Here is a 20,178-nt window from a genome sequence, read left to right as displayed (position 1 = left end):
ATTCATTACACCATTACACCACTTACAACCTGTGTTACCTAGCTAGGCCTATCCACAGCAAACTCCTGAGTGAATGAGTCCTACATGACAATGACACGAAAGAACAATCATTTCTTGATATTTGTTGTGTAGAACTCAATTCAATTCAACAGGCAATAGTTTAAAAGATCTGGCAGTTTTAAATTACAATGTCAATCCAGTTTGCAAACTTTCTGACGTTGGGTAAAAACGTCTGGCACGTTAGGGGTTTTGAGTCTGGCACATACGCATTAGGTTAAAATACATCACATATTTGAACACATGGGACTAGGACTTCAGGTCGTATACGAGTTATCATGTTACCCGTCATTTGTGGCAAAAGAACACTTCTGATTGATCACAAAATGGATGCATCAGACCGTGATAAATTACAACAAGACTTGGGTTTAGGAAAATGACTTCACTTACTTTAATGAAGTTTTACGGAGGACTTTCTCAGACAAATCATCTGATAGAAGGCTTTCGATCACGAACAGAAAAGCGTCATGAAAATATTTCGTTACCCAGAGACGCAAAGGCTTGTGGGATATGAAACTTTAGTATCTTATTTCAGGCACTTAGGCAGTTCTAACCATACTGCAGTCTAACCATTGGATCCAATATGAAAATGTCAGGTGACGTGTCCTTAGCTTGCTGCTAGTTCGTTCAACATGCCACCATATGGCTTCTACACGCTATGATGGCAATATACACTTTACATACGGTACTGCTAGTGCTAGATATAGCTGCTAGCTCTTTTTTATCACGGCTCGCTCGAAACGTGAGTGCATAATAAACCGTGTTTTAGATTCTTGTGCATTCTTCTATTGAAAAATTGAAATAAGAATTGATTTATGTACCTCATTTGCTATCCTGAATAAGTTGTTTAAAAATAATGTGTTAATAATGTGTATCACTCGAAATGTAGTCGAATTGTGCACTGCACTGCATTGACTGTCATTGTGAGTGTCAATTGTAAACTTTAACACGTTAGTTTACTAAATTCAAGTAAATAAGGCTAAAGTAACTTTAATATTAATGATTGATTGAACTGTCCACCTGCCTCAGGCTATGCATATAGCCATCTGGAGTTGTCTTATCAGACAATTTAAAATGGAATAGACATATTGATATAACTACAGCCAGAGCAAGCAGCATGATCGGCTTTCTCCGTCGTAATCTACATAATGCACCGAGAAATGTTAAATTACAAGCATACAAGAGCCTAGTGCGTCCCCACTTGGAGTATTGCTGTACAGTATGGGACCCCTTCACTCAACGTAACATCTCCAAGATTCAAGCAGTACAAAATAGAGCAGCCAGATTCATCTGTAATGATTACAAGTGGCAATCTTCCGTCTCCGGAATGATAAAGGATCTCAAACTTCATCCACTCCCAGAACGACGCAAGCTTTTAAGGCTATCAACATTTCATAAAATAAAGCACAGCAATATTGATCTAAATCTCGAGGATTATATCAGTCCTGCTCAAGCACCGAGAGGTATGACAACCCGAAGTTATCATCCGGACAATTACTCTACTTTACACGGTTCCTCAACTGCTCTCGCCAACTCCTTCTTCCATAGAACAGCGAAGGATTGGAATAATCTGCCGAGTAACATAAAGCAGATTCATAAATTTGACACATTCAAAGAAGCGCTCCAGCGTCACCTCCGTTGTGATTAGCTGCACATCACACACCACAGTGCTGAGTGATACTCTATCCAGAGTTTTTCAGCGTATTCATCCAGATCCAGATCCAGATCCAGATCTGAGTTACATAATTACTGAGAACTGTAATGACCTTGATAGAACGAAACTGCTATTTCTATTTCTTGCAGGTTGCAGAAGAGTGATAGTGATAGATCCTGATCTAAAACTTGAATTTGAAAGCATTGCTCTGGACACAACAACGCAACCCAACACAATGGCTTCAAATGACCGCGGAGACCAAGGGGTAAGATTTCGCGTTAAGGTTACTTTTATTAAAGATTAACAAATATTTTAACTTTCATGTGTACCACTGGACCAACTCTTAAACTCACTCAGTAAAAATCTTGGTATAATTTCCCACATGTTGAGTTGGTTCATAATTTAGAGTGATTAGACAGAAAGATCTGTCTGTCCAGAGGAGTCTTTTTGACGTTATCGCTATCCTCCGAGGGAATCCGTGAAGCCAGACGCAGTCTCCGCGGAACATATCCCCGACGACCAGATACAGACCGATCTTTCGGTCAACGTATAGACCTAGTTCTACTAGACCCCCAATAATTGTCAATACCTCGAAACCTTGAATTGTGATCAATCCCCAGAAAAAAAGAGCTTTAGCATAATAAACTGTAAATCATGTGATCAAGTTGCTGGTGGTTGTGATGGTCTCAAAATGGGACTCTCTATGATTATTTGTTTTTTTTTTGGAGGGGTGGGGACTATGTGCAACAAGTTTGTGTATTGTGTGTGTTTTTTTTTTTGGTTTTGTTTTGTTTTGCGAGGCATGAGAAAAACTGAAACTAAAGCTTGAGAGGCTTGTGAGCATGAATTCACAAAGACCCCTTAGATGCAAGTTTCATGCCTAAAAAAGGCCTGAGACTTGATGTGTATGGTGTTTGTTTCTGCACCTCTGTGTGTCTCTTGCCATGTGCCGCAGTGCATGTGCGTGTGTCGGTGTGTGTTTGTGTGTGTGTGTGTGTGTGTGTGTGTGTGCGTGCGATTGTCCTACAAGAATATTTGACAGTGAGAGACAATACTCTTCTTCTTATTTGAATGATGTTAGTGAATTGAAGTGGATATTGATGTAGAACTCTTTCCAAAATGTCTTTCGTATTACATGCCCTGAACTGAATGTGTACAATGTAGCTAGTGACAGTGATCCTATAGTCCTCGCTCATCTTTCTTATATACAGAAACAAGACCAAGATCCCGTGAAGGTTGACAAATGGAACGGAACAGCAGTGAAGAATGCTCTTGATGATGCTGTTAGAATGGTAAGTAAACCCATCAAATGTGAAAGAATTCTACATGTCCGTTGCCATAGTAGAGCTAAACAGAAACAAATGCAAGTCAACTGTGAAAACACAAACACACACATATGCGCACAAACCCACAGAATATTGCAACTTAAGGGCATGGGTTTGGTGAGTCATAGTATGTCCTCAAGATGATTTCAAGAAAAAGTGATGATTTTTTTTTTTTTTAAATGCTTGGTGATGAAAATGTCCCTTTATATATCTTGTTCAAATTACATAGTAATAGTATATCGAAGCAGAGTTGTAGTCTGACTACATTCGTATTCAACTGAAACAAATAGCTAAAGGATAACTGCATGTTTATTTTACTTTATCATAATGATGATTATTATTATCTTTATTTTTATTCTCGTAATCGTCGTCATGAGCTGTCATTGTGGTAGGCATGTGCATTTTATAGCAAATTAACACAGATTTGAATGAGCATTTACAATTGTGACTGTGAAGTGAACACCTTATACTTTGGGGGGGGGGGGGGGGGGGGGGGGGGGGGGAAGGTACGTATGGAAGGGAGTAGTTTTCCCCTGGATGGACATCTGTGTGTCCCATTCAAGATATTTTGTTTGCATTAGGAAGTATCTCCCCCCCCCCAAAAAAAAAAACAAACAAACAAACAAGAACAACAACAACAAACAAAAAACCAACAACAACATTTGTTCTGTTTGTATCACATGCAAAGGCAGAAATGCTAAATTCAGATATATTCTTGTAATGTTACATAGCATTCAATGTTTTCCATTGATAGTTTGGTGAATATGAAGAAGCTGCTTTTATCTGATTTTCAAAAGACCACTTCTTCTTGTGGTGCACCTTGTACTCTATACCGCTACGTTTAATCCGCCGTGCAAATGACCTCCTTCAAGGAACATCTAACTTTACATCTTTGCCTCCAATTTCATCGAAGGCATATGTGTGCTTTACTTTCCTATCTTTTCATCTTCTTGTCACTTCCATCCAGATTTTCACCGAGCACTTTGAGTACGAAGAGAACCACACGCTGATTGACAATCGTCTCATCCTCTGCTCCGTGGCCTGCATGTTCGCTGTTGCGGCTCTTATCTACGACTATCTGAGGCCTTTCCCCGAGTCCAAGACAGTTCTTGCCATCTGTGTTTTAGCATATCCTTTTTTCCAAACTCCCACTCTGATGAGTTGTTTCTGAACTCACGTGGTCCGATTTGTAAGTGCATTGATATGTCAGAATGCCCCTAACGCTGAACCCTGGTGTGGCTTGATGCTGTGCTTCTCAACCTATTTATACCCAAGGCCCACTTTGGCTCCTACAATTTTTTTTCTTTTTTTTTTTTAGGCCCAGGTAGATGAGACATTCTATCTCTTTTCAATTTATTTGTGGCCACACCGCAACCCACCTGTGAGAGCTTCCATCTGTTGAGAAGCGCATGCTGAATGATGAGACCTCAGTCTCAATATTGAGCACCCTGATATGAGTGACAGTCCCCCCTCCCCGGTGTAACAAGGATAAAAGCTCAATGTAACAATACTGAAATGCTAATGTGCATGAGTATGAGTTGTCTCAGAACTCTTCTGTGAATGTTTTAGTGATTCTGTACACATGCAATTTCCAAAGAACCTGTAGATTGGTAGTTAGAGATCATAAAGTGGCTCTGCGGTGTGAAGCAAATGATAGGATAGGATTTTGTTCAGTAAATCATGATAACGAAGGGGTAGTAATATCTTTAGAATGGCTATATGTATCTGATATATGTTATTTTTCATGTGCTTTGTTCCTGAACTTGGAGTAACAAGGCTGCTCATATGACCTTGTCACTAAAACCTCATAGACTCAAATCTACAGGATTTTGACAATTTTGATTTTTTTTTGCATCTCAAACCATTCAGTGTGTCTTCTAAGATTGTTGAGGGTCACAAAGGTCAATATCATTGTTCATGAATTGTAGAAGTCATCCTGAGGACATCTATAATTCTTGAAGAATAATCAGTCTCAACTTAAGATCATTTTGCAGAACAAGATAATCTTGTCATACTGAACTGCTACTACATTGGTGCTTCTGTATTGCATGATATACCCTTGACCCTTTCACACTTATTTTGCCATGATGTCCGTGCTGACACTGTACACAACAATGGTAGAGAAGAATCACTTTCTGGTCACCAATCAAAAGGACCCAGCTGGGGTTGACCCCAGCAATACCTGGTACTGTGATTCCATAATGAAGAGGTAAGATATTTAAAAGGAAAAAAATCAGTCCAATACCACCATGTGGCACCAGTAATATCAGATGGTCGAAGAGTTTGACCGACACAGGCAGGTCATCTTCATCTCAGTCCATGGTACATACTCGCATTTCACGGAGATGCTTCAAGAACCACTCCAAAGATAGTCTTAGAAGGAAGTGCTTCTTTGTCAACTTGACAGTATTTAAATACTGGTCCAGTTCAGCAAAACCATGCAATCTTACACGTCTTCATTTGAACTGGAATGTATATTGGAATTGAGTCATATGATGGTTTCAAATCAACCTCTCCTACTTATTAACTCTTTTATGTGCCATGGTGTAAACCCCTGGTGTGCCACATTATTCTGAGACTGAAACGTAGTCATGCTTTGTAAAGACATTCTGGTTTTCAAATCCATGCAACTTTTAGAGATTTTTGTTACCTGAAACATGTAAGGAGCAAAGCTATAGAGAAAATACCATGTTTTGTTTTTGATGTAAATTGCATGACAAATCTATGCATTGCTTTTCTTTCAAATGACCAGTAGGTACATTATTGTAGGGGCATCACTTTTGCACACAAAACAGTGTCAAAAACTTAGAATTTACTGGCAAATCCAGTAGGGAACACCCCTTTTATAGTCACTTAATACCACATTGAACGCAAGCTACATGCGACAGGAATGGAATCGTGAGAAACGCTTTCATTGTAATGCTGCATTTGGCGATTTATCAAACGGTTTGGGCTGGTTTGTGCATTTGAGCAGAATATGGGAGTTTGGCACACCATCAACTGAGTCGGGATGTGCGAATGTGGCACATAAAGAGTTAAATGTTTGAAATGTAACAACTTAAAGTCAGTCAGTCACAGCTTTGTTGCTGGGGGATATTTTCTGGAAGCGAGTAGCTCTTTTTCTCAGCTTTATTATCCATGACTTTAACATTAGTGTCCCAATTTCCTCCCTTCTTCCCCATTTCTCTGTTCCCCCCCCCCCCAGGTTTGATGATGAGTATAGTCTAGTAATGCAGTTCACTGATGGCACCACGAAAGCAATGAGAGATGCCAGCTTTTCCAAATCTGTCGGGGCGTGGTTTGACGAGAATGGCACGCTGCTCTACGACCTCTTCCAGGCAGACGTCTGTTCGCTGCACGACAGTCTCATCAACGAAAGGAAGGACAAGTAGATTATTTAGTTTCCTGCAGTGGGTTTCTTTTTCCTTGTCTGTTCGTGAATCCTGTTTAGGGAGAAGGTTTCTATGCCCAAACATGCATTAACAGTGATGTTGCAACATGGAAGTATTATGTTCAACTGACACTCATATGGATGCTTTGGAAAAAGAAAGAAAGAAAGAAAGAAAAAAACCTGAAGAGGTTGTTGCCATATTCATACATCCCACACAGAGACTAAAAGTAAAAATGCCCTCAAGGTAAATTCCCTCTTGTCATGTTTTGCATTCTGTTTGCACCAGATAATGAATTCACATTCCTCATTCACCAAAGATTGTATACTTTGTGGCAAGTGAATGCCATTTTGCGTGAAAATTGAAGTTGATCATCAGTCCCACCCCCTATGAAATAAAAACAAACAAACAAACAAACAATTTGTGGAAGTTGTAATGAAAATGCCATTGACAATCTAACAGAAGCAAGCATGTGAAGATATAGATAAGCGTCTCCAGTCAGCAACTTTAAAATTGTTGTGGTCAAGAAAAAAAAAATGGGTTGGATTCAACTTTCCTGTTGAAAATGATTACAGTAACTAGCATCTGAAAGTAAGAGTTCTTCAAACATATATTGGTTCTGCATTACTCAAAACTCTTGGAGACAATACTGAATTTCCCCCTTTAAGCATAATGGTCCCTTCCTGTACAGAATGTGGCAAATCGTTTGCTAGGTATTGCTAGAGAATTGTTTATGGAAAGAATTTATACTTGTACTATCACTTGTTGAGAGCCAGAAGGACACTACAGAAAATCTGTGAAGTTAAGCCAATCATAATCTGAACGGACGGAGTGAACATTGCATTTGTGGTGTCAGTGACATTGTCGGGATTATACATGATGCTGAGATGCAGCCCTAACCTGTTTGGGACGGGCTGATTTTGCTATAACATACTGTAAAAGTGGATATTTTCGCGTGACTAATTTTTCGCGCTTGGCCGGGTCGGAAGAGTTTCGCGTGTTTTTAATTCCGCGGAATCAAGACATCACGCACAGGCACATATGGCAAGCAAAAATATTCGCGTGCTTTTATTTTCGCGCTAGTTTCTGGTTGCGCGAAATGCGCGAAAATTTGAACACCGCGAAAATTTCCACTTTTACAGTATATTATTTTACCATTGACACTTGCCCAAGTGATACATGGGACACGTCTTCAATGGGTTAAAGTCTGTTCATGTCAGGATACTGTGGATGTCGTGTGTTTTAAAGCCTTGGGAGGTGTCATATTCTGTGAAGATCAAATCCATGGTGCCATCTATTGTCAAACAGGAGAGTTAAAGCCCGTTGCGGCTGTTTTAGGTGTAAGAAAGAAAGAAAGAAGCACCTATTTATTCTTCAGCTTTTTCTCAATGCATTTGAGGCAAGTGATTTTGCTTGCTTTCTTTGATATGAGGTGAGCTGGTTTTGCCATATGAGGTGAGCTGGTTTTGCCATACGAGTATCAGACAGTTACGAACTATTACCAACACTTACCGAGGCATAGCCTTGTAATGTCCTCCTGGAGATACATAGGATTTGTACACCACTGCACCGCACATAATTCATTGCAAATACTTCAGTTTGCAGTGCACTTCTAACGTTTTAAGGCTTGTGATGTCGACTTGTGTTGATGTGTTTACATTCCTAGATCTTTCACAACTCAAGGTGGAGCATGCATTGCATAAACTACCACTTTCTTGAATTATCTGAATTGATTTAGCTGAATTATCTGCTTGGCTGCAGCTTCTTATGGGTCTGTGGCTGCTATGGACGGGGCAGAGTCTACCACGGGAGACAAAATTGGTGGTTGCTGGCTGCATTAGACAGGAGGCCGCCATTCATGGGGGGGGGGGGGATTTTTCAGTAGCAGCATGCAGCAGATGGTCACTATAGACAGATGACCGCTGAGGCAGGTTAGACTGTATGTCATGTATTGCCCCATGGCAACATGCCAAGGTATGCAAATGTTTTGGTGTCTAAGAAGAAAGGTAGACCATTAGAAGCTCATTATTGAAGCATAGTCAGACTTGTTTGTTTTTTGTTTTCCTCAGCTGTAGACCGAGTCTCAGTTGTTGTTGTTTTTAGCGCACGGTATGTATTGTTTGAGCAATGTTTTGTGAGCTTCTGTGAATATCGGTACATGTATGTGTAGATCAACCCTGTTTTTCTTCTGCATAGATGTGTAGCAAACTTGAGTATGTAAATAAAGTGACCTTTCACTTCTAAACATGAGGAATCGACATTCTTGTTCTTATTCTGATGTGTAGATTTCTTTGTAATGAAGCCCTTTAGATTTGCTGAGACAGAAGGAAAACTGTCAGTGTGTGTTATGACCATCACATGGGTGTGAATTGTCTTGATGTAAGGCTGCCTCATATAGTTTCACATCCAATGTGACCATGCATCAAAAACTCACTAAACTTTGCATGGGCCATCTACATGTACTGGTACCGGTACTCATTAGGTCAAAAAAGTATGTGTACTGGTCAGTTTCTCATGAGGCCAAAAATGGTGTGTTTTGGGTCAGTGGTGTTGATTTCTGATATTTGAAGGAGTAATTCTATCAAACTCTTAGGTTTGGAAGAATGAAATCATCTAAAAGTGCCATTTTTAGCTCACCTGAGCCAAAGGCTCAAGTGAGCTATTGCGATCGCCCTTCGTCCGGCGTCCGTCGTGCGTCGTCCGTCGTCCGTCGTGCGTCGTGCGTCGTCCGTCGTGCGTCGTGCGTAAACTTTTTACATTTTCATCTTCTTCTTGAAAACCCCAAGACCGATTTTCATCAAACTTGGCAGGTAGCATCCCTAGGGGGTTAGGAACTCAATTTCTTAAAATGGGCACCATGACCCACCCAGGGGGCCCCCAGGGGGGCCCAAACCCCCCAAAATGAAGGAATCTTTAAAAATCTTCTTCTCTAGAACCAGAAGTGATAGAGCTAAGTTAATACTATGAGTTAGTACATTGATGACTGCAGTTTCAAGTTTGTTCATGGCAGAATCAGGGATGCCCCCCTTGGGACCCAGGGGAGGGGGGTGGGGAGGGGTTCTAATGGGGCCTAAATTGTACATTTTCATCTTCTTCTTGAGAACCCCATGACCCATTTTCACCAAACTTGGCAGGTAGCATCCCTAGGGGGTTAGGAACTCAATTTGTTAAAATGGGCACCATGCCCCACCCAGGGGGCCCCCAGGGGGCCCCCAGGGGGCCCAAATCCCCCAAAATTAAGGAATCTTTAAAAATCTTCTTCTCTAGAACCAGAAGTGATGGAGCTAAGTTAATACTATGAGTTAGTACATTGATGACTGCAGTTTCAAGTTTGTTCATGGCAGAATCAGGGGTGCCCCCCTTGGGACCCAGGGGAGGGAGGTGAGGAGGGGTAAAATGGGGCCTAAATTGTACATTTTTATCTTCTTTTTTAGAACCCCATGACCCATTTTCACCAAACTTGGCAGGTAGCATCCCTAAGGGGTTAGGATCTCAATTTGTTAAAATGGGCACCATGTCCCACCCAGGGGGCCCCCAGGGGGGTCCAAACCCCCCAAATGAAGGAATCGTTAAAAATTTTCTCTAGAATCAGAAGTTATACAGCTAAGATAATACTATGAGTGAGTATATTAATGACTGTAGTTTCGAGTTTGTTCATAGGAGATCCAGGGGTGCCCCTCTTGGGGGCAGGGGTGGGGGGGGGGGGGGGGGTTGGTTAGGAAGGTCCAAATGGGGGCCTGAATCGTACATTGTCATCTTCTTCCTGAAAACCTCATGATAGATTTTCGTCAAACTTGGCAGGTAGCATCCTTAGGGGGTCAGGATCTCAATTTATCAAAATGGGCACCATGCCCCACCCAGAGGGCCCCAGGGGGCCCCCCATTCCCCAAATTAAGGAATCTTTAAAAATTTGGGCCCTTATTGTACATTTTCATCTTCTACTTCAGAATGCCTGGTCAAATTTTGGTAGAGCTGTGAATAATTTAGATTAGTGACTGCGTGAAAGGTGAACTTGCGATACTCAGGTGAGCGCTAGACCCGCGGGTCTCTTGTTAATACAGTTGTAGTTTCCATTGATCCATAGTACTACCATCTGTCATATTTCCTTATTTTCCACAAAAATTCTACAAGAACTTTCAAATAAGCATGAATAGATACTCATTGGATATACAGTACCAATTTCAATGATTATCTTATAATCCCTTTAAAGCGGTTGTTATGGAGTTTCATCTTTCTTCTGCGCAAAATAGTGGGTCAGTGAGCTTTGTCTCTTATACATTATGTGTGTGTGTGTGTGTATATATATATATATATATATATATATATATATATATATATATATATTTCTCCTCTCTCAAAAGTTTTTCATGAATGACTGCATCTGATAGGATTCATTCTTTTATACAACTGTACTTGAATGGATGATTGGTCAAAAAAACTTCAATCTTCAAGAATATGATAGAGCTATTGGTTTGTCATACGTGATGTATATATATATATATATATATATATATATATATATATATATATATATATATATATATTGAAATTTTCGCACATTCTGCGCAATATGAAACTAGCGCGAAAAATAAAAGCGCACAAATATTTTTGCTGTAATATGTGATAATATTTTATCTATGATTTTGCAGACTTTCAAACAAGCAAAATTGATTTTACCTGACTGAGGGCAAAATGTTACACGAAAATGTCCACTTTTACAGTATGTTATAATATACGTTCATGCTTTTCAGGGGTTGGGTGGTAGAATTGTGGTTAGTTAAACCAGCAGAGTAATAAAACAAATGAGGAAATATCATGGGATGACACATGTGTAGTTCTACTTTTCATTTATTAGCCCTTCTATGGACGCTATAATCTCAACAACATACATCAGCTATAGTATTTTACTTCAGATTTACAAGATTTCACAGACAGACAGAAAACTTGACACAACATACAAAAATATGTGATGTGAAAGATTGTCATAGAAACACACGGAATGCAAGGTATTCTGTAAGATTGAAACAATGGTAAAACTACCTCACAAAAAAAAAAAAAAATCTGATGCTTTTTCTCTGTTACACAAATACTACTGATATCAGTTTATTTTTCCATCTATTTGTACAATGGATAATGACAGGAAAGAATCACTAGAAATCACATTTTTTTTAAAGCTCAGAAATGCCATATCATGAGTTTACTATACAGTACCAACAAGCACACACTATTGACCTGAGAAGCTGTAGCTGTTGTTTCACTACTTGTCCATTGCTCCAGGATTGATCGTCACTTGGATCAATAACAGCCAACATTTTTTTTTTCGTTGCAATTACTACATGTACAATGAATGTTCGAAATAACCAGTTCCTACAATGAATGTTCGAAATAACCATGATTTCCCAAAATTACCTCACACACACACGATATGCAGCCCTGTAAAACAGCAAGAACAGAAAGCAGTTGTGCCAACCACAGTGACACATCCACGCTCACAATCATTTGTGTACCACATATCTACTCTCCCTTTTTCAAAAATAAACATGTACGTCCTCCCTCATCAGAATTTTGATCACAGGATAAAAACTGGAGGCCCAGTAGAAGTTGCTTTCATGGTGAATTCCATATAAAAAGCAAGAAAGACAGTGGTAAATCATTCCATTTGTTGTACATTTCATCATATCACTTTTAAATCAAGACTTGGAAGGTGGGTGGGAGCTAATTTGAATGGCACTGACACTATCAGCTGCATTTCACCTGTAACTGATTCATTCCATAATCAATGCTACACTCCAAGCTTGATAGATACCATCCATAGCATGCTAATCACTTACATGAACAATTCTACATAGTGCAGTCACTAGACATGTTAAAGGAATGTTATGTATACAATTTACAAGTAAATCAAATACATACCAAAAATGACAGTGCAGCATCAGCTGCGTCTGTGAAAGAAATGTTCTTTAGAACAAATGTGCACATTTACACTATGGACTGTCTTTATGAAGAACTTCATTACAGTAACAAACACATATGAAGGAGTATATTTTCCTGGCTCAAGGTTAAGTTTCTGTAAATTTCTTTTGTCTTTTTAAAAAAAATCCTGATATGACAAATTTAGCCATTTCACAGGTCAAAAAGATTCAGTCACTATGAAAGTCTACTCAAGTAGTATATCCGTCAAGTAGGGACAAGCTTTATCAAGACTGCTGAATTGTAAATTCAGCTGAAAGATTTGGCTAAGCAAAACATCACAAGACTTGAAAAGAGCCAGAAATATCTAGAATATATGCTCAAGGCATCAAAGTCTTATGCAATATAAGTGGCATTACAATATCACTGTAAATTAACTTGACGGTAAAGTACTGAAGAGTTGTGCAAATCACAAGACATGGACGGTTGATGGTAATCATTCTTTTCCATACAGCTTTCCATACACTGTTGGTATGGTGTCCAACATGTATAACAGACTTGATCTGAACGTATAGGAATGATATAAACTTATCACTGACATGGCAATGCAAGTCTTTGATACATTTTCATGCACTCATATCTCACTGTCAATCATTAGATATTAATGTACTAACTTCTTTGGGATTATCAACCACGACCTGGCCCTTAAACATATATCAATGCTAGTAGAGATATGCATTTTGTGGTAAAAAATGTTGTACTCTTTAGCTTAACTGTATTAATTATCCATGTCTTCTGAAGACTAGCAACCTGCAGTACACAGCAAGCTAGTTTTAAAAAGTGGAGGTAGATCACAATATGTTCACAGCAGTATGCCACAAATTAAGGAGAACAGCAAGGCAATGAATTAACAAATTACTACTATAAAAGTCAGAAATGTTTACATGCATTCTAATTTTGTGAATTTTGTGAGAGCCAAGATTTGGAACATTAACATGCATGCCAAAGTTCTTATCTGCACTATAATGCATGGGATACTACTGACAATCTATGAAAATTCATGCTGCAAAAAAAGGCCATCAGCTCCAATTCGCTAAAATTTCATGCTGCAAATATTTTTTGCTTCAGAGTAAATACACATAGTGCCCTGTATGAGACTGTATACTGACCAAGATTTTCCTTATTTTTCCCCTTTCAATAGATGTATGAATTAAGCAGCCTGAAGTCTGAATAAAAAATATAATATTCCACAAATCATTGGTTAAAAAAAATCTTTGGTATTGCCATTTTCAAATGTTTTCAAAAGTTAATCATAAATCGTTTCTTCTAGTCATTGCTTATGAAAAAACATATTGCTCTCTGGCATATAAGTACAATTATCAGGAATAAGTCCCCTTTCTAGTTAAGAGAGAATTCTAGAAATGTAAAGAGAATCCCCAAACAATTTGTTATTGCAACTTTGAAGCTGAAATTGTCATTGTAATTGGTTTCATTTCTCTATGGTTGCATTCTCACGAGAAATAATTGTAAGTAAGTGAGGGCACCCTTTCCATCTACAGTGTCCACTCTCTAGGACGGTGAGTTTGTGACCAGCCAATCATGTTCTGCCTCTGGAGGGGAGCATGTGGCATGTAGGTCTTAGGGATGGACGGTGTGGAGATGAACGGGATGTCTTCCTCCCCACCAAAGGATGCGCTGAGGACTGATGCCCTGCCGGTTGTCTTGTCAAATGATGCGCTCAGCCGACCCGACAGGGGCCGGGTGTGTCCCAGCATGGAGTAGTTCAGGCTGCGGGCTGTGAGATGGGGGGTGCAGGAACCCAGAGCCGATTTGGGGCGGATACGGAGCGTCTTGTCCTCCTCGTCCTTCTCTGCCTCGGTCTTCACCCGAAAACGGCTCCCTACCGGATGACCCAGGTGGTAGTTGGGTGTGGCCGTCTCGCTGTAACTCCTGGTGTGGAGTTTAGCTGACTTCCCAGCAAACCAAGTATCTGTTTGCTCTATATCATGTGAATTAAAGAAGATGTTTTAGTATCAATGAAATTACACATTAAAAAAAAAATCTTGATGAGCCATTTATGATCCACACCAAGATTCTGAAAACTCTGTGCTGAAGTCTACATCCTAAATCAAAAAATACATTCAGTTTGGAGATGTATCATGTGTTGGCACTGGTTATGTACAACACTATTGCAGCAAGCACTGTCTATCAACTATCACTGTATAAAATTATTTTGTTTCTTTGTACCAGATATACTGTTTGAGAAATCAGCTGAAAGAGGCAAACCTCATGTAAGTTTTCAAACTACTTGGTGCGTGTCAATAGCAACATCTTCAACACACTGTATCATGGAGCATAACTTCATTTTTCAAGGTAATTTCTTTTTCCTGAACACAGATAAATCTGTAACATGAAAGCTCTCTGACATATGAATTATTCATTTTTACATAAGAATTATTTGTTTTTACATAATAGATATCCCCCCCCCCAAAAAAAAAAAAAATCCAGTCTCTGTCATAAAGGTGTTCATAATCAATTTGACGAATACCATTGCCCATAGAATTTCACATGGGAACAGAGATACTAGCTTGGCTGTGAATAACTTATACTCCATATCAAACATGGCCATATGCATGTAAGCATCTTTGAGTTGTTGAGGGTTCTGAAACTTCAATTTTTGGAGGACATGACACCTGGAATTCTCACCTTCAAATCCCTGTCTGGCTGTGTCCAAGTAAGATCCATTCACTGACTTGCCATCAGAGTATCCTAACACCTTCGGCTCTGGGAAGAGAAGGAAAAGAAAAAATGCACAAGGGGTGAATGGAAATCCACATGAACTTGCATATAAGATAAATGCAAAGTAAATTAAGACATGATTGCAGAATATAGCAAGAGAAATCTTTGACAAATCAATCCTACACACAGAATTGTAAGAGATAGAATAATCAACTTCATCACAATGAGTCATTTCTTTTGTTAAGAGTTCATTATCAAAATGAAGATAATAGATCATAATTATCAAATGAAACAAAAACACAGATGTCATGTTACCTCACAGGTTCTAATCTGCATCAGTGAAAAGCAAAACTCCTAATTACTAACTTGTATGTGTTGCTAGAAATAGCACATCCAAGTACACTAGAATCTTATGACGTGCCTCATCCTAATTATAGAAATGCTGGCTCACAGTTGGTAGTATTCTGACCCTTCAACATGCAACTGCTTAATCAAAAGATCTGATAAAAGTGTAGTTCATGAACATATATGCTAATAAAAGTTGTGTAAAACTTTTGGAACTCATCATACTGTAGAATTCTATGAAAACAACTTAAGTATTCATCCCATTTTTTTTTAATGCCCAGTAGTACTCGTGCTTAATGTTAATATGATTTAGGAAGATGCAAAATGACTTTTCCACTGTAATGAAACACTATTGATACTGAAACTTTGCGTATCTAATGCAGGCAATCAATTTAAACCTTCAATATTACCACTGCACATGTTTAAGAAGACATTTCCTTGTATTCTGATCCCTATAAGTCTGATGATACAATGTATCTATTTCAGCCAACATACACAATACACTTAACATCAGGCTGTATAAATTGTCTCTTGAAAACATGCACACACAAAAATAGCACACAAAAACACTATTGTGAGTATATGTGTATGGTTTATATAAACTTCAAGTGAAAATTTCATCAGGGTAAGTATATGCACAGATGATGCATACTAGTACTATTTTAACTCAGATCAAAATTAATATTTTTGTCTCATACAGGCAAATTTGTGTATTTTTTGCTGATACAGGGCATTGTGCTGATTGATTGCATTCAGCCAGCTCCATCCGACCTTTCTACAGTATATGGTATGCAGTAACATTCGGAAATGCCAATGTGACAAAGACAAGATTATGATATCTGCAGCAAAAATTACCATATTCAAGCAGGATTTGAACCTACGACCTCCTGATCACCGGACAGGCGTCATCTCCACTAGACCACCGAGCTTTCGCCCAACAGCAAGTGGTGGTTCTCTTCCTTATAGCATGCAGCGGGTACTGCGTAATTATTCAAATTCATGAAATTCTTCCGTTTAGGTGTTTTCCATTGCAATTGATTGACAAATTGCCCTTCATCGATGTAAATATAAGCACTGAATTGATCAGTGTTTCATAGTAGCCATGATAAAAAATGGTAGAGTATGTACGCCCTGCTTGAGTATGTACGCCCATGATTTTTTTTATCATGGCTACTACGAAACACTGATCAATTCAGTGCTTATTTACGTTGATGTAGTGCAATTTGTCAATCAATTGCAATGGAAAAACACCTCGACGGAAGAATTTCATGAATTTGAAAAATTACCATAGGAATTAAAATCTGTAAAATACTTACTTGCAGTGTGGAACAGGGTCTCATCAAATGACGAATCGGGGCTCACTGACTTGTATGTGTCAAAGTACCTGTCAGATGATCGGCATAAATTGAACTAATGAATGAGCATTTTGATAGATGTACACCTCTTGCTTACATTGTTGAAACAACATGTGAAATAGGAAGATATATGACAAAATTTAAAAGAAAGGCAGAAATATTCTGGCACCAATATAGACATAATTCAAAGGTATTAGATATTTGTTTCTGAAAACTTCTTGTGTAACAATACTTTCAATCTCAATACACTTTTGGAATATTGGTCCTTATCTGCAATTAGACACAAAATACCAGATAAGTAAAAGTATGGAATACATTTGTAATCAAGGTGAATCTTAAATTATACTGGCTGTTGATTTCTGCTATATGACAAGTGACAAGGAAATATGAAATAACCCCTGCAATCAAATGCTTGGTACCAGAATAATCTTTTTAAAACATTATCTGATTTTTTTTCCTTCAAGTCAATAAAAAAAATTATGAAACTGCAAATTATCTAGAAACCTATCATCTGAACATTTTAATGACTTAATTCTGTCTGTGACAGATTTCAATTCACGGAACAATATGCATGAACACGTCCTACTAATTAAAGACTAATATCACAATCATTTTTTTTAAACATTTGTCTCATTTTGCTCTAGACATTACTAGATTTTTTTTTTGCTTCCATTTCATTGTGTTCACAAGATAACTCTCTGTCTGTGGAGCCTTTTTTTTTGCTGGTGAGATCTGCATGGTTTAGTGGTTGAGGCACTAGACTTTTGAACATGAGACCTTGGATTCAAATTTTGTCCCATAGCATACATCAATGTGGTTAACCCGTTGAGGACGGTTTGATTTTGCTACAACACGCATTTCCCATAGACACCTGCCCGAGTATACTCGGGACTCGTCCTCAACGGGTTAATAGCATGTTTGACATTATGCTTAATAGTCCCTCACAACCTATGATGAGCTATGTGTATAGATAGGTACTGGGCAATGTTAGGGCAAAAATGATAACAGGGGCATCTGGGAGAATAATTCTCACATAGAAGTGGGTACCCTGATCTACGAGTGGAGTAGATCATATGATATTATCATTATAAAACCATCAAATATGATTAAATGCAAATTTTCATCAAATCAAGATATCATTCAACTCACATCCTCTTGGTGAACATGAAACGTATCCTGGACGGATGGACAAAGATCCCATGTTTATTCCTGCAGGAGAAGTACTGTCTGCCCTTGTACAAGCCATTGTGTTTGCCAACTATGAAAGGATGCACAAATGCCAGAAAAAAAAAGAAGATATATAGAAATATTCAGAGAAAATCTAGTACATCAGATACATCAGTATATTCATCACATTGAATATTCATATCAAAATATTTAGTCTACCTGTCAGCTATCTATCTATACCTATCTATCACAACTTGATAAATGAGATAGGTAGATAGATAATGGCATATGCAGCACTGTTGAGAGCTACTCATGCATTCTTTGTTTATTGAAGATGAATTGATGATAAACACACATTTTGCACATACATACACACATATACACACATATTATGTTTATCATCTAATATATATCACGTAAATTTGCTATACTGTAATCAGGATGAATGGGAATTTAAGAACTTTATTATAATCAGGCAAATGTGCTCATCAAGCAATTGTATAGGTGTGAACTTGAGTAATTGATATGCACAGATGTAAAGCATAAATCTAATTAACTGTAATGTGTATTTAGGACATTTTAATAATGTCTACATTCAGTTCAGTTCAGTTCAGTTTTATACATTCTGTATAAAACTAGCTCAGTACTCCTGAGCCCATCCCACCTTTAAAATCACCCTCCTTTTAATGACCATCTTAATTGTATAATTTCTCCCAGTCTGCAAACCTTCCCTTCCCCAAACAGGTGCTCTCATTCAGACCAATTATGACCCACTCAGCTTCAAGGTTCATCCGGCTCCCCCACTGGCTCCAAACATCCAGGCCAGTCCCATCTAAAACATGACCCCTCCCCCAAGCTAACTTTCCCTCCAAAAATGACTTCCCCCTCATATGATTGGTCCAAGTACCACACCCACTCCTCTTCCCAAATTGCTGATGTGTCAAGAAGCACGCTGACCATGCAGACTGGACATTCATGTAAGGAGAACTTGTCAGACAGTCATTGAGAAAAGACCGCTCTCTTGAGTTGCTCCCTTCTCTATACACCGGCTATGTACATTGTACCTTTTGCCTGTTCGTCGTTAACATACCTTGGATGTGGGCGTAAAGTTAGACTTAACTTATTTGCCCCTTTGGCGTTTCAATAAAGGAGCAATAGCTCTCTTCAGAACGAAGAACTTTGATGAGTACGAGCTCATCTTTTACTGCGAGTACCTCTCTGGAAATAATACACAACTATACATTACATAACTACAAAATATGACCATCTTCAAACAATAGCACAAGAGGCTTCTCAGTGGTGACATTAGATGCTACAGGCCATGCATCATGAGTGCTTGCTGTTCTACGCTACAGCCACTAAACTTACTCTTGATTACGGGCCACTATACGTGTGCCATAAGTTGGGGCCAGGCTGGACCTGGATACTTTTGTTCAATATATACAATATCCATGAATTGTATTCTTCTGAATCATTACAATGTATTTGATGCAAAGTTTGTGTGTGCACTACATGAGTACCTGATAGAAAATTGGCCCTGTATCATTTTATACTAAGTTACTAGTAGTATGAAACATAAGTGCATACTGCAATGTAATCACCTGCTTTGGATCAGCTATTCACATTTTGAGGAAAGTGTAAACACCCAACATACGCTTATATTTGTTGGTGCTTCTTGCTGTGACGCCTTACACATTAACTGAGCTGCTTTGAAGCATCATGCTAATGCATAGCTGGAATTCATTTAGCATAACATAAGATGTTGCTGGATCATAAAAAGACACTGTACCAACCTGGCTCGTCGAGTTCAATGCCAACCCAATCTCCCGTAACGTTGGTCAAGCCACCTTTATATTTCACTGTGCCCTCGTGAACTTCACCCTTGTAGATGACCTCTACCCTCTGACCTACGTTGATGTTGATGAACAGGACCATGCTTGCACTGGACGGATGTCACATGTCAGTGATGTTGAAGTCACCCTGTGGAATGATAAATTGTGACATTACAGCTCAGAGTGAAGTGTCATTATCAAACTCTTTATGCCGTAGTGCTAAGTTCACATGTCCGACTCAATCAATGACTTGCTGACTTAGCATATTTCAATAAAATGCACAATGCACAACTTGACTCATAATTTGTGATATGGGATAATACATTAAAGTGTCACAGCGATAGCTCTGTCATGCAATATAGACCACAGCAGAGCTTGCCATTTTTTTTCTCTTGACTTTGCTGT

At 38.8% G+C, this 20,178-nt stretch overlaps 2 protein-coding genes across 2 annotated transcripts; one reads left to right on the top strand and one right to left on the bottom strand.

Annotated features, from left to right (window-relative positions):
• The first annotated feature begins 785 nt into the window (after window positions 1-785).
• On the top strand, window positions 786-8,596 carry LOC139732037 (signal peptidase complex subunit 2-like). The gene is made up of 6 exons (XM_071642916.1): window positions 786-799; window positions 1,861-1,976; window positions 2,923-3,003; window positions 4,004-4,164; window positions 5,111-5,245; window positions 6,242-8,596. Exons 2-6 carry the CDS (start codon window positions 1,947-1,949, stop codon window positions 6,426-6,428), a joined length of 594 nt encoding a protein of 197 aa, XP_071499017.1. The 5' UTR covers window positions 786-799; window positions 1,861-1,946; the 3' UTR covers window positions 6,429-8,596.
• Window positions 8,597-13,888: 5,292 nt separating this feature from the next.
• LOC139732036 (uncharacterized) lies at window positions 13,889-19,876 on the bottom strand. Its single transcript, XM_071642915.1, has 5 exons — window positions 19,735-19,876; window positions 17,924-18,032; window positions 16,736-16,803; window positions 15,042-15,119; window positions 13,889-14,334 (listed from the first exon to the last, which is right to left on the bottom strand). The coding sequence occupies exons 1-5, from the start codon at window positions 19,874-19,876 to the stop codon at window positions 13,889-13,891; spliced, it is 843 nt and encodes a 280-aa protein (XP_071499016.1).
• Window positions 19,877-20,178: the final 302 nt, after the last annotated feature.

The sequence above is a fragment of the Diadema antillarum genome, unplaced genomic scaffold (assembly GCF_040938485.1).
Source record: "Diadema antillarum isolate AM-2024a unplaced genomic scaffold, OU_Dant_1.0 seq00000398_RagTag, whole genome shotgun sequence".
Classification (NCBI taxonomy): domain Eukaryota; kingdom Metazoa; phylum Echinodermata; class Echinoidea; order Diadematoida; family Diadematidae; genus Diadema; species Diadema antillarum.
This window is presented reverse-complemented; position numbering and strand designations above follow the sequence as displayed.

What these genes read in the sequence shown, in the direction of transcription:
- LOC139732037 (XM_071642916.1), top strand. Translation starts at nt 1,947, where the DNA reads ATGGCTTCAAATGACCGCGGAGACCAAGGG. An exon ending in CTTGCCATCTGTGTTTTAGC is followed by an intron (nt 4,165 to 5,110) that starts ATATCCTTTTTT and finishes ACCCTTTCACAC; the next exon opens with TTATTTTGCCATGATGTCCG. An exon ending in TGTGATTCCATAATGAAGAG is followed by an intron (nt 5,246 to 6,241) that starts GTAAGATATTTA and finishes CCCCCCCCCCAG; the next exon opens with GTTTGATGATGAGTATAGTC.
- LOC139732036 (XM_071642915.1), bottom strand. Translation starts at nt 19,876, where the DNA reads ATGGTCCTGTTCATCAACATCAACGTAGGTCAGAGGGTAGAGGTCATC. An exon ending in GACCCTGTTCCACACTGCAA is followed by an intron (nt 15,120 to 16,735) that starts GTAAGTATTTTA and finishes TTCTCTTCCCAG; the next exon opens with AGCCGAAGGTGTTAGGATAC. An exon ending in AGCCAGACAGGGATTTGAAG is followed by an intron (nt 14,335 to 15,041) that starts GTGAGAATTCCA and finishes CACATGATATAG; the next exon opens with AGCAAACAGATACTTGGTTT.